This window comes from Ahaetulla prasina, chromosome 1 (genome assembly GCF_028640845.1).
Source record: "Ahaetulla prasina isolate Xishuangbanna chromosome 1, ASM2864084v1, whole genome shotgun sequence".
Taxonomy (NCBI): domain Eukaryota; kingdom Metazoa; phylum Chordata; class Lepidosauria; order Squamata; family Colubridae; genus Ahaetulla; species Ahaetulla prasina.
Window position 1 is genome coordinate 303,235,778 of NC_080539.1, and position 13,847 is coordinate 303,249,624.

General features: G+C 37.2%; 1 protein-coding gene across 3 annotated transcripts in view; it reads right to left on the reverse strand.

Annotated features, from left to right (window-relative positions):
* STARD9 (StAR related lipid transfer domain containing 9) overlaps positions 1-13,847 on the reverse strand; it is a 121,904-nt gene that overhangs the window by 12,913 nt on the left and 95,144 nt on the right. For all 3 annotated transcript variants that reach the window (XM_058161995.1, XM_058161993.1, XM_058161994.1), the window contains exons 23-26: positions 3,875-13,588; positions 2,570-2,767; positions 1,151-1,331; positions 186-332 (exon numbers count right to left, since the gene is read on the reverse strand). In XM_058161995.1, the coding sequence (XP_058017978.1) occupies positions 186-332; positions 1,151-1,331; positions 2,570-2,767; positions 3,875-13,588 (10,240 nt within the window). The remainder of the gene's footprint in view (positions 1-185; positions 333-1,150; positions 1,332-2,569; positions 2,768-3,874; positions 13,589-13,847) is intronic.

A 13,847-nucleotide genomic window follows, 5' to 3' on the forward strand; every position in this document is an offset into this window, starting at 1 on the left:
AGAAATCATCATTAAGAGAGAATTATATTAATGGTTTATCAATTACCTGCTCAATATACAGTATTTGTTATCCCACTCAACTAAGCTTATGGCCAGGCTAAATCAAACCTATGACATTAAATAATATATCTTATTCCAGGAAGCCCTTTATTTTAATTATTTTGTAGAACAGAAATCACTATTACCTGGGCTCCTTGTTTTCTAAGAATACTAGCAGAATAAGTAGCTGTGTTACTACTGTTGTATCCAGAAGTTGGTCCTGAAGACAAACTAAGGGTGGAATCCGTGTGTAAAGTGCTTGTGCTTACAAGAGTCTTCAGCTTAGTTTCTTCCTATAATAAATACAATATTAAGAAATGCTGTAAAACAGGCTAATTTAAAGCTTGTTCATTCTATTTCAGAGAGTCATTTATTTTATATCTATTTCATTTCAATATTCACTGCTTCTTTTGTTCTGCTTGCAGTTTTTTCTTCAGAAGATAAACCAAAAAAGTGAATGATGAGACTTCTAAATGGTATTGTCTTCTAAAATGTGTGACTTAAGAATCACACCTGGATGTAAATGTTAAGTAATTGAAATCTCCAAAAAAATGTAAGGATTTACACAACCCCATTTGAGTTAAAATTGGTGCATTCTTTCCTCTTCATTCAATTTTCTCTAGTAATGGAGCTACCTCAAACTTAAAACATAAATTAAGACAGATGTGACTGACTATCTTTAAAGTGTCTTGCAATCAATTATATTTCACGCATTCAGCTACAAAGGATTCTATCACATAATTTATTTATTTTTTTTATTTTTATTTTTTACATTTATATCCCGCCCTTCTCCGAAGACTCAGGGCGGCTTACAGTGTGTAAGGCAATAGTCTCATTCTATTTGTATACTATACAAAGTCAACTTATTGCCCCCCCCAACAATCTGGGTCCTCATTTTACCTACCTTATAAAGGATGGAAGGCTGAGTCAACCTTGGACCTGGTGGGGCTTGAACCTGCAGTAATTGCAGGCTCTGTGTTCTTAATAACAGGCTTCTTAATGCCCCCCAAAAGTTAGTACATTATGTACCTTCAGGCATGCCCAGACCATAAGATGCAGCCTTTAATTAACACCAACTGTGAAAACTAGCTGAAACAATTTTAACACTTGCCTTCTGCAGTTGAGAATATATTTGTTCTCGAATGCGCTTCTTTTCCTGCTCAGCTCTTTCCCGGAGCTTGTCCCTCGCTCGTGCAATTTCAGTTTTAGTTTCTTCTTGTGCCTTCTGATATTCTCGAAGCAGTTGTTCAATCTCTGAAGGATGCTGGATCCTGATTTTTGGTTCCTGAACCCTTAAAAATGCCATTATAGTATTCTTTGTATTGATTTGTAATTCACATTGTAAGCTTTTAGGGCCCTGCTAAATGAATGCTTTTAAAAATAAAGAATAATTCTGTTTCTTAAGAATAGTAAATGTTACAATGAGAATTAATTCTGAACTTAGGAAAGAACTAAAATAGGAACTATTATCAGCCTAAATTGATAATTATCAGCCTAAATTGATAACCACTGAAGGTTAGGAAGCTGCAGGCAGAGGACCAGCCTTTTCATAGCTGACATCCTAAGCAATCATTCCTAGAACGGCAATGGCAGGCCTACAGTCTGGAAGTGGACAGAGGCTTGTCATGGCATGCAGTCCAAATGCTCGCCAGGCTGCACTTCCCATCCTGGGAGATGGAAAGTCTCCTGCCAGGGAGCCCAGCCCTAATTATGAGCACCGCAGCTTCACCATCCCTTGGGCCCAGACTGGGACAAAGTTTCTTCTTGTGGGAGAGGAAGTGTGTCTTCCCCTCCCCGTTTGTTCTGAATTGCCCTGCAACTATGATTCCCTTTACCACGAATTGTCCCAGTCCCCACATTCCAGTTGGCCAGCACATTAGGGGCTGATGTTTCTTCTAATGGATCACCAAACGGTCCCATGTCTAATTGGCCAGGGTGACTTGTACTGTGCCAACACGACTGTGCTCAATTAACTGTACCAACCCATCTGTGCCGAGCTCTGCCCACCTGTCCACACCAAATGGGCCATGCTGAGTCATCCTTGTCAAGTCATCTACAGTGAGCCAGTCGCGCCCACTTCTCCACGCTGACCTGGCCATGCTCACCCAACTGCGCCCACCCTGTCATACCCACGCATCTATACCCACCTGTCCACACCAGTGGTTGGTTTCAAAAAATTTTACTACCGGTTCTGTGGGCATGGCTTGGTGGGCATGACATGGCTTGGTGGGTGTGGCATGGTGGGCGTGGCAGGGGAAGGATACTGTAAAATCTCCATTCCTACCCCAATCCAGGGGAAGGTTACTGCAAAATCCCGATTTCCTCCCAATCAGCTGCGACTTGGCAGGCAGAGAATAGATGGGGGCGGGGCCAGTCAGAATTTTTACTACTGGTTCTCCAAACTACTCAAAATTTCCGCTACTGGTTCTCCAGAACTTGTCAGAACCTGCTGAAACCCACCTCTGGTCCACACCAACCTGGCTGTGGTGAGTTGTCCTAGATCCTTTTAAATGGACCTGGGTCACCCTACCTTGTATTTTCTACGACGTCTCGTCTCAACTGCTGGAGGTATTCACGCCGTCTACTGGGCAGATCTATTTCTCTCTGGTTACTGTCCAGGGTTTGCAAAAAATTCAGATGCTTTTGTGGACTAAGACTGCGACTCCTTCTGAAGCACTGAAGTCTCTCTTCTCTCTGTTTCCTTAAAATTTCAATTGATTTCTTATGCCTATTATGGAAATGGGGGGGGAAAGGGTACTTAAACATAAAGTAAGTTGTATTTTTTTAAAAAACATTAATAATTTTACAAGATCAATAGAAGGGAGAAGATAATATAGCAGATGGAAGGAATATAACCTTGTCTAATATGCAGATTGAACCCAAGTCTGAAATAAACTCGCTATTCTTAATATACATTATTTCCAGATTAGGATATCTTGGGCTGCAGCCCCTTTGCTGAAGTGTTTTATAGTTACATAATACTTCCAGTGTTACTAAAATATATAATCTCTAATTTACCAGAGAGATGATTAACTCACAATCCCCTGCCATTGTCTTACTCTAACTACTAGGGTAGAGGTTACTCTGCTAATGTTGAGTATTATACTTCAGTTTCCCCCCCCCCCTCTCCTTCCTTTCTCTCTTCTCCCTTCCCTATCATTGGTTGTTAGTAAGAAATTAGTAATATAAATGTATTAAGTTCATGGAAGCTTATACCTTTTAATAATAGCTGTCAGTACTCCTTCTGATTTATGGTTCTGAGAAAAATTCATTACACATTACCAAGAGGCAAAGCTCTTTAGCAGATATGATTAACAGCAGTTGCTCAAATTTCAAAATATCTATTTCTGTTCTGCAATATTCTATTTTTCTTCTGTTGATGGTGGTACAGGTAGTCCTCGATTTACAACCATTTGTTTAGTGACCGTTCAAATCTAAAACAGCATTGAAAAAAGTGCCTTACAATGGCTTTTCACACTTACAACCATTGCAACATCCCCATGGTCACGTGATTAAAATTCCAAACATTTGGCAACTGACTCATACTTATGAAAACTGCAGTGTTCCAAGAACATGTGTTCACCTTTTGCAACTTTCTGACAAGCAAAGTCAATAGGGAAGCCAGATTTGCTTAATGACTGTGTTACTAATTTAACAATTGTAGTGATTAACCACCAGATCAAGAAAGGTCACAAAATGGGGCACAAATTCCTTTAACAACTGTTTTGCTTAGCAACAGAATTTCTTGGCACAATTGTGCTCATAAGTCGGGGACTACTTGTATATCAAACTGTTGCTGTATTTAGCCACTCTGTAATGTTGAGAAAATAATTACCTTTCGTAAAGCTGCTGTTTTATGGGCACTGCTGTCAATTCCTCACCCACTACATTCTGAAGAATCCTGAGTTGTGCGTCAGTTTCACCAATCCCATAGGTTAGCTTTGCTTCCGTGAGTTCCACAGTAAAAGGTTGCTGACTCATATCTAAATGTATTCCAGACATAACCTGGGCACGCTCTCTTCTTAGTCTTTCAATCTCTCTGGCTCTCCTTTCGCTAAGTAGAGATCTCTCTTCTATTTCAGTGGTTCTTCTGTTAACCGATTTCCCTTCTGTCTGGCTGTGGATATCACTTGCACTCAGGGTCAAGCTAGTCAAGGAAGAGTGAGGAGCTCCCTTCACACCACACCAATTGCTGAATTTATTGTGCATGGGCAGGTCACGAAGACTGTAACTTCGATGTCTATGGGCTTTTACTAATGAAGTGTTCCCATTTAGTAAGATTTCAGTATGACACACGCTATCAATATCAGATCCTGTTTTTGTATCATCGTCATCATCATCATCGTCCTCTTCATCAACATCATTATCATCGTCTTGCATGTCACTCATTTCTGACCTGAGAAAAGAACCACTCTTCTCATTTCTCCAGATCTGGGGGCATGGTTGAGAAGAATCAGAAACACATTCATGAGTTTCTTCAGATTTTACACATGAAGAGGTATGAGGTTTATTTAAAGATTTTGGCAAAGACCTCTTAGAAGGTGAACATCCTGAATTTCTAATGGAGTTTCCACTTTTAATTCCTCCCGAGAAGTTTCTTGCCCTTCTCATGGCTCGTGTCTGATGAAATGAATGTTCTGTGGGTAGGGTTTCTCCATGATCATCAATTATATATTCCCCATGACTAGAAAGTTCTAAAGTACTGCTTGAGTGATAAAGTCTTTCAGTGTGAACTGCAGTATGTGTGTCAATGGTCAATCTTTGCTTTTGTTTTGAAGTACCTTTTTTGGAAAGCACTTTGGTCATGCTTTTATCCAAGCCATTTCCAGATCTTTTATGAATATCCTTGCTCTCTCTAGGTGTGGTAGACTCACTGTCTATCTCAGCGTGTGAACAAGTATCAAGACATGATTCCCAAGAACATCTATTATACTGTACATCTGCATCCTTTTTCTTAAAACCAGTTCCTGAATTTTCAGTACTTTTCACCTGTCTCCCAGCTGATGCTTTGGAAGAACTAGCTGAAATCTCTGATGTAGGTTGCTGGTTGATTGGACTTGCACTTAGTATCAAAATTGGAGAAGAAGCTCTGTCAACTAGCAAGTTGTTTTTACAGTATAGTTGCCTTGTTTCTGAAATGCTAGTTTTATCAACAGGATTCTTATCTTGAAAGTTGGGAGACAGATAGCTACAAGAAGCAGGATTACTAACAGCAGTAGCTGAAGACTTAAGTCTAGAATTATATAATGAGGGTGCAGTTGGATATACTTTGGGACTATTGAAAGCAGCTATTGATGAAATGGTTAATGGTGATTTAGGCACTTCTGAGGACAAACTGGAATGTATACCTAAAGTAGATTGAGGCATATAATAATGTCCTTGAGTATCAACATCATGACTTCTTATGTCAGGCATACTCAGCAATTTCCTTCCTTTAGTTTTTGATGTTCTTTCCTTAGGTAGAGTTATAGTATCTGGATGTACTAGTTTCACAATAACATTTACTTCCTGAGATTTCACTAGCTCAGTTTTCATATTAGCATTAATTTGTCTGTCCTCAGTTGTATTTCGAGGATGTCCTAAAATATCAGTTTGAACGCCTATGTCTTCGGTTGTTTGAGTATGGCGATCAAACATGCCAAAGCTTGTTCTCTGTTCAACTGCTTTATGATAATTTGGTTCATCATCCTTTATTTTTTGAAAGGACAAATTTCCAAGCAGCTCAGAGGTGTTGTGAAGAAGCTGTGAAAGATGCATGGATATGTTCTGCACACTTGACCAAGAGGAAGGTTCTTGAAATGAACTCTTGCTTGGCTCAGATTTACTTGAAGGGAGGTCTGTATAGCTTCTTCGATGCCTCTTCTGTCTCTTATGCTTTGCTGGAGCTTCCGTCTGTGTTTCCCGATCACAAATAAGTATTTCTTGCTGTTTAATATATGAAACATTTGTTTTAGTGGGGTAGAACAGAACAATTTCATCAACTGGTGTGGAAGTATTTTCAGATTGTTGAGTGCATCTCATATCTGGAAGAACATTTTCACAATCAGAAATGCAATTTTCTGGTGTGTTTATAAGTTCATCCTGAGAAATATTTGTATCATGTTTGTCATTTCCATCCGAATGCATAGAATCAAAACTTTCTCTTGCAACATCCCACCTTTGGAGATCTTCTGTACTGCTAAGGGTGCTGGACAACATTCTTGCATTAGCATATGAACTAAGATGGGAATGGAATGGAGAATTTTGAGAGTTCAAACCATTATCCACACTGGAACATCTTATAACAGTTTGATTATCTAAGTTCAGTGGAGGAGGATTGCCGGAAACATCACTTGCACTTCCAAATACATATTGTTTCCAACCCATCTTGCAACATTCATCTTGCTGCCATTGGTGTATGTAAGGGTTTATATCACTTGAATTAAAGTGCATTGAATCGTTATTATCTTTATCTAGTTCATTTGTTGCTTCCAATTGATATCTCGGTTCTTTATTTTTGTTTATATAACCATGCAGTGGAGTAATGCTACTTGAGTATTTGTTTGCTTCTATATTTGTAAGATTATCAGTAGAGTAAGCAACAGCTTTTAGGCAAAGAACTGGAGGTGAATCTGAAGAAGGGATATCTTGAGATGGTTCTTTATAGTCTCCTTGGGCTTCAAGAGATTTATCTTGAAATCTGGGTTTATAATTAATTGGGTCATTCTCTGTCTTTAATTTTGATAAGCTTTTAGTACTGCACATGTCATCCTCAGTTGGAGAGGGAGGCTCAATGCTCATATTTAATTCTTGTAATGACTTAGAAGTTGGATGCACAGACAAGTCTACTTCCAAAGTTTCTGAAGCACATTCAACAACGGAAGTAGCAATCACTGGTGCTGATAAGCTATGACTCTGCAAATCTGGCCACTGTTGATCTTTTTTCATTCTCTTTGCAATCTGTGAAGTAGAAATGTTATTTTTATTCTTATGTATGGCCGATGCAGGTTCTTCTTGCAAAGTTAAACTGTCATTTATTGAGAAATATCTGGAAGGAATTCTGTCATGTTTTCTTAAATTGTTTAGTTTGTCTGGTATCAAAATCTCTCTCTCAGCCTTCATCATTTTACATGCAGTTGTATGAGAGTCACCTATTTCTGTAGTAGAAATATTTATTGCATCCACGCTGCTATTTAAATATAGTGTACTCTGCTCTCTTTGTAAACCAAGATTTGTATTTAAATTGTGGTGTAAAGTTTTGTCACTATCTTTTAAGCATTCTTTTTGTGGTAAAATAATATTCGGAGGTTCCTGACAATCAGTTACTTCATGGCATTTTTTCTCAGACTTAAAATTATGTATTCCACTGCAATCTAAAATTGAGTTTCTTTGACAGCTAGATAATGGGAGACATTCATTTCTTTTTGCAAGAAAAAGAATTGTTTCTGAAGTACACAATGGCGGGTTAAGGATTTCAGAATCTTCACATTGGCTGGCAGTAAGTGAGGGATAGTTTAAGGGACCAGGGTTTAAAGCAGCAGGTATCAGAGTCTCACTGAGACTTGTGTTGCTTTTAAGAGATGCTTCTGAGGAAGAGGAACAATTGTCTGGCAATTCCTGGTGACCAATCGAGTTATTTTCTTGGAGTTGAAATGTAACTGACAAACTGGAAGTCAAAAAAGAATCGTGCTGTGAGTTGGTAGATGAACTACATGTAGAACATGAGGAACACTCTTGGGACTTTGGGGGACTGGCATTTTTAAATGAAATGCAAGCTGAAAAATCTTCCACAGAACATATAGGAGGTGCCGTTTCATGACTGCTTCTTTCATTAACATGTTGAGAAGTAAGCAAGTTTTTTTCTGGTAATTTTGTTTCTGTTCTAGTTGTATAATTGTCAGATTGTAAAGAAGCATTTTCTTGGTCACAGACACATTCAGGGAAATCATTTTGATCTTGTTTTTTATTTTCATAGATTTTTTCAATGCAATCACCATGGCGATCAATTTTGCTGTCTTGTTGACCTAGAGCATAATCCTCTGTACTTGATATAGGACAATCAGACACTTCAGAATTAAGAAACTTACTCTCCTTAAAATAAAGATCATCTGTAGCTAGTGTATTCAAGTGTCTAGCAGAGTAGCCAGACATATAAGAATTCATATTACATCCAGAACCATAGTCTTTCATACAATGAGTATTTTCCCATATGAATTTGTCAGAATTTCCTAAAAGAGTTTCATCAACTTCAGAGGATGCTACAGTGTTATTTTCTATAGAGAAATCATGAGGTATTCTGCATGCAAGACTTTCTGTAGTTTCTGTTTGACATCCCTTGAATTCATTACATTTTTCAATATTGGTTTTGCATTCATTTTCAATGCACATGGAAGTAAGGCTTTTATTTTCCTGATTATTTTGCACTACTGAGTCCATCTCTTTCTGTCTGACACTATTCTCAAAACAATCTTGAAGAGAATATGTTGTTTCTTCTAACTCATCTTTGAATACTGAAGTGAAGAATTTTCCCCCAGAAATTATTAAACCCAATGTAGCACTTTCTTTATGAGGTATATTGAATGAATTCAACAACTGTTCAGACTCTTCATGAAAGTTGCCTACGTTGTGATTTATAGAAGAATCCAACCTTTTGTGAGGGAAAACATTGTTTTGTTTGTTGTCAACAGAAGCATAATCTAATGATTTATGGCATTCCATAAATTTGGAATATATGCCTTGCTTATTAGAACTTTGTTCAGACACAGAATAATTTAAAGTTTTATTTAACATTAAATCATCTACAGATTTAACTAATTCCTCTTTGTCAACCAAAGATAGTGTTCCAGCTTTCTCATTACTCTTTATTTGTGTATCATAATACTGAAGTACTTCATTGCAGACATTATTGCTCAATGACAGTGTAAGATCATTTGTTGTATTAGTATCACTGTTCCTATTTTCTCCATGTGTAATTTCTGTTTGTAACAAAGGATTTTGTGTGGGATCATGGGACAATCCTTTAACAGTGACTGAAGTTAAATCATAATCTTGATGTATATTTTCTGATGCATCTCTTTGGTTAACTGGCATCAAGTTATCAACAGTATCAGCATCATTCCTGGAAAACATGTGAGGTAGCAATTCTTTTTGTTTTGATACTTCATTTAAAGATGCATCACTATCTGAACAGCGGTAACTGCTTATGTTTGCTGATAAAACTTGATCTTGGAAGATATCCTGTTCTGGATTTCCATTATTTTCTTTAAAACACTCCCTTTCCTTTTCTGCTTTGAAAGTATGCATGGTTTGTGCCTTGATGGTTTGAGACAGAACCGCAGGTATACATACTTGTCCTGGACTTATCAAATGTACTGGCTCATTTTCCTTAGGAAGGTAGCACCTTGGTATAGATTTATAAGCATCAAGACTGTTTCCAACAAACTTATCACAATGTTCTGAAATAGAATTCTGAGAAAAATCTGTGGAAGATTGAGGTGCATTAATGCTTTCAACATCACTAACTTGTTTGAGTTCTTTTTTAATTCCACACCATTCAGTGTCACCTTTATTATCCCCTAAATTAGCACTATCATTATTGTCTTTCAGTATTTCACTCACACGATTCCAAAGATTTGCTGATCCTTTCTCATCATGTACTTCAATACTATTAATACACATGTCTGGTAAATCAAGTTCATCATCTTGTTCTTCCAATTTAGAAGCAGTGAAATATATTTCTGGTATTTCAGCAGGATCATATTTTGTTCCCTTACCACAATCAGTAAAACATGGAGTCTGATTTTCTTGCAGCAATGTGGTACTTTCAGCAAGTTGTAACCCAGTTAATTTTGAATTTGCACATTCCTCATTTTTTCCTGCCTCTCTTTGTTCTTTATCTACTCCTTCAGAATAGTTTATTTCCCTATCAACTTTATCTTCCTGAATAGCATTAGGATATTCTGTTAAGATTTCTTTTGAAAAGATCTCATTGTTACAATATATATTTTTATCTTCTTTATTGTAGCTTAAATTAGTATCTTGCCTATATTTCATGGTTACTGCAGTCACTAATGGTTCAGAACCATGGATATTTTCTTCACCAATATCATTTTTAACTGGTTGGTCAGATGTGTCAGAAAATTCTTCTGTGCTTTTAGAACTTTCTTTTATAGCCTCAGGAAAACTATTTTGTTTTCTGTTTTCTTGGACTCTATTATGATTACTAGTGGGTATGCAGATGTTACTCTCACACTTCATTGCTAGTTCTGACGCACAATCTTCTTCACTAGAATCAGTGCGTTGGATCGTCTCTTCATCTTTTACTGCTCCAATTACAGATTGGTTTGGGCAACATTTCTCGTTATCACTGTTGGGTCTCTGAATCAAATTAGAGGCTTCAGAGTTTCGTCTACTTTCTAATGTTTCAAGTGTACCGTAACTATGTAAATGTTTATTTTGACTAAGTTTCATTTCTAAAATGTCACATTCCAGCTCATTGATACTAATTACTAGCTTATTGAGTTCTTCAGAGTTTATGGTTGTATTATTGCATTCAGCCTGGTGTCCTTCTGACCTCCAAGGGATTTTTCTCTCAACAGACTCTTTTAGATTATTGGACATTTTATTGATATACAGGCAGAAGTTTTGAGAAGCTGGGACTGATAAAAGTCCATCTCCTCTCAAAGTTCTTCTAGAGTCATTTCCAGTGTTATTTCTGGATAGACCAGAATGGAGTCCTGTTCCCAAGCAATCATTTTTATTAAATGAATAATGCAAATCTTGAGCTTCTTTTTGCTCTCTTATTGCAGGTGTGCAGCAACTTGTGTTTTTACACACAAGATGATTAGCTATCTCTGGGTGTTTCTGATCTGGAGGATTGCTATTATTTTCCATAAAAGAAGATCTCATCTGACAAACATCCTTAATCCCAGGTATGTTTTCGTAACACATATCTGAGTTGAGCTGTGGAGTAAATTTTTCACTTGTTTCACAAGAACGATCAGGTGAAGTGTTAGTTTTTCTCTCACTTCCATCTACATTGGAATGCACTGATTTGTCCATCACAAAATCCACAGATAAAGGTGTTCCTGGCTTGGAAGCAGAATTCAAGTAACATTTGTCCCCTTCACTGCTCTTCTCCATCATATTTCCAGCATTAAAAGTTGGGAAAGCTTTCTGGCTCACATTTTTTCCAGAATAATCTACTTTTAAACTTGAAGAGGAATCATTCATTAAACCTTTTGTCTGAAATTCAAATTTATTTCCTGAATCCCATTCCTCAGCTTGAGGTACTTGTTCCACTTCTCTAAATGAGGGAACCTCTAAAGCAGATTCTCTCAGGACATCCCTGCTCTCCTGCATACTGTCTTTTTGAAGTTCAGAGGCCTGCATTAATATTGCAAACTGGTCACTGGAATGAAGGGCCACTTTATCTAACTCAACTATCTTCGAGTCTCTTGTATTACTATCTGAATCAGAATTGGCATCTCCCTTTTCAATTGTTCTAAAAAGGCATTCTTCAAAATTAGTATTTATATAAATTTCTTCTTTCTGCAAAATAGGATCATTTGGAACAGATGTTAAGAGGTTGTTCTTAAAATCTTGATCTTGGGAAATCTCTGAATAAGGTGAAGAACCAGACTCTAGGACTGGTTTCAAACAGCTGGATGTTTCTTTCCATTCACAGGTGGATCTTGCTTCAGATAAGCAATTTGGTTGTTGACAATTTGATGTGGCAGCCTCACTGTAACACGGTTTTGAAGGAAATGTGGAAATATGACCAAATGATGTATTTTTGCTTGAAAAAGAAAATGATGATGTGTCTTCCGGAGCTTCAACTTCAGAATGTTTCCTTGTTTCTGGTAAAGGTACTGATGGTGCTGTAGATGAAATTAGCATTTCAATCTTATTTGGCTCATGATAAATCTGATTGGGTTTTTTATAGCAAGTAACAAATGATAATTCAGCAGCTGACTGTCTTACATCATCCCTCTTCATCCAGTAGCTCGATTTATTAGCAGGGTACATCTGAGCAACCCAAAATTCTGAATGGTCTTGAGATGAAGGAACAGTTATTATAGATCTATTCTTTTGATTTTTCAAATTGTTGGACAGCCAAGCATCTGTCAAAACTGGAAGATTTTCACCGTCAATGTGTGACCCTTGATCTGCTGAGCCATCTTGACCTGAGAAACTTATTTTCATCTTGTTCGATGTTTGATCACAAACAGAGCTAAACTGTGACTTGACATCTAAATAAAAAGAACTTGCATTGAGACTCGATGTACTACTTTCACTACAGAGCTCAAGCTTGTTCTGTTGATCACTCACAACAGAGTCTGACCTTAGGTTTTGCAACTTCCAAAAAACTTCTGCTGGCACTTCATCGTACGAATTTAGTTTAGATTCTTCTGCAAGATCTGACACCTCATCAGCATCACCTAAGCTATCCAGAGAAAAGCTTCTCGCATTAATAGTCAGATCGCCTGATATGGATGTGCTTTTTAACCGTGAGAGAGATTGATAATTCTCATCTTTGCAGAGCTTAATAGGTTCTGGATATATTTCAGAAGAATCATTCATATCTTGGCTTTCGGCATTGTTTTCTTTTTCTGTAAGTGAATCTTGTGACATTTGGCTGTCATCACTTTCTGAACCTTCTAATTCCACAGTGTCCATTTGAGCCGATTCCTTCAGATGACTCAATTGTCTTGTCAAGACTTCTGAAGTAGCACATGAAAGGGAATCCACAGAATAATTACTATCTGTGTCAGAAAACTCAACATCCTCACCTTCTTGCCAGCTGATCAGTGGATGAGGGACAGTTTTGGAGATTCTATCGTTCAGCATTTCAGCACTATGCCATCTTCTTTTTCCATGACAAAGTGATACATGACTATTTAGGTTATTAAGGCTTCTTGCTGAAGGTGCAACCCTTAAGGATTCGTGCTTTTCTAATGAATGTTTGTCCACTGAATCATTTTTAAAGTTCTTTGGGGTCTGGGTCCTTTGTTGAAGAAATGGTTTGCCATATATTGATGATTTTTTAAGTTTCTTAACAGAATTTCCAGGAAATGAACTTTGGTGCTTTTTTCTTTTATCCACCTGAAATTTTCTATTGGCTTCCTGAGCGGCATTCTTTTCTAAGTGTTGAAATAATTCTAGTTCTTTAATTTCAGACCCTTGCTTCTTCGTTTCAGATTCATGCTTTTCCTTAAAATTATCAGATGTACAGGACTTTGATCTCTGGGCTTTAGATCTGGTTGGTCTTAAGCTATCATCTGATCTCTCCATTGTTTGCTTATGTTTACCAAGATAAATGACTTCTGTATTATTACAATTATTTTCCATTATTCCTTTATTTCTGAAATAGATATCTTGCTTTTTGATTATCTGCTTCTGGGCTAAGAAAGATCCATCTTTTTCCTCATGAGTATTTCTTCTGGAATGTTCTTGGACTCCTCTGGGAAAATATTCTGCAGACGGAGATTTCCTCGGTGGATTGATTATGGAGCATGCGTAATTATGTGCTGAGGTAGATATCTGAGAGGGATCGTTCTTCAAGAAAATACTGTAAAAACAACAACAACAATTTGAGAATAAGTTCCCCATACTTTGCTATGAATTTGTAAGGCAATTACCCTACTACAGACATTTATATAGGAGCTAACAGACTGCTCTGTGATTAGACAGATTGAGACAAGAGACCAGGAGGATCTATGTTAACAGTTTATAGTACAACTTTGTCATCTAACCAAAAAAGGATATGTATATATGTACAATAAATTAATAATGGAGTTTGTAAACTGTTTTTTGTTTTTATCTCTGTT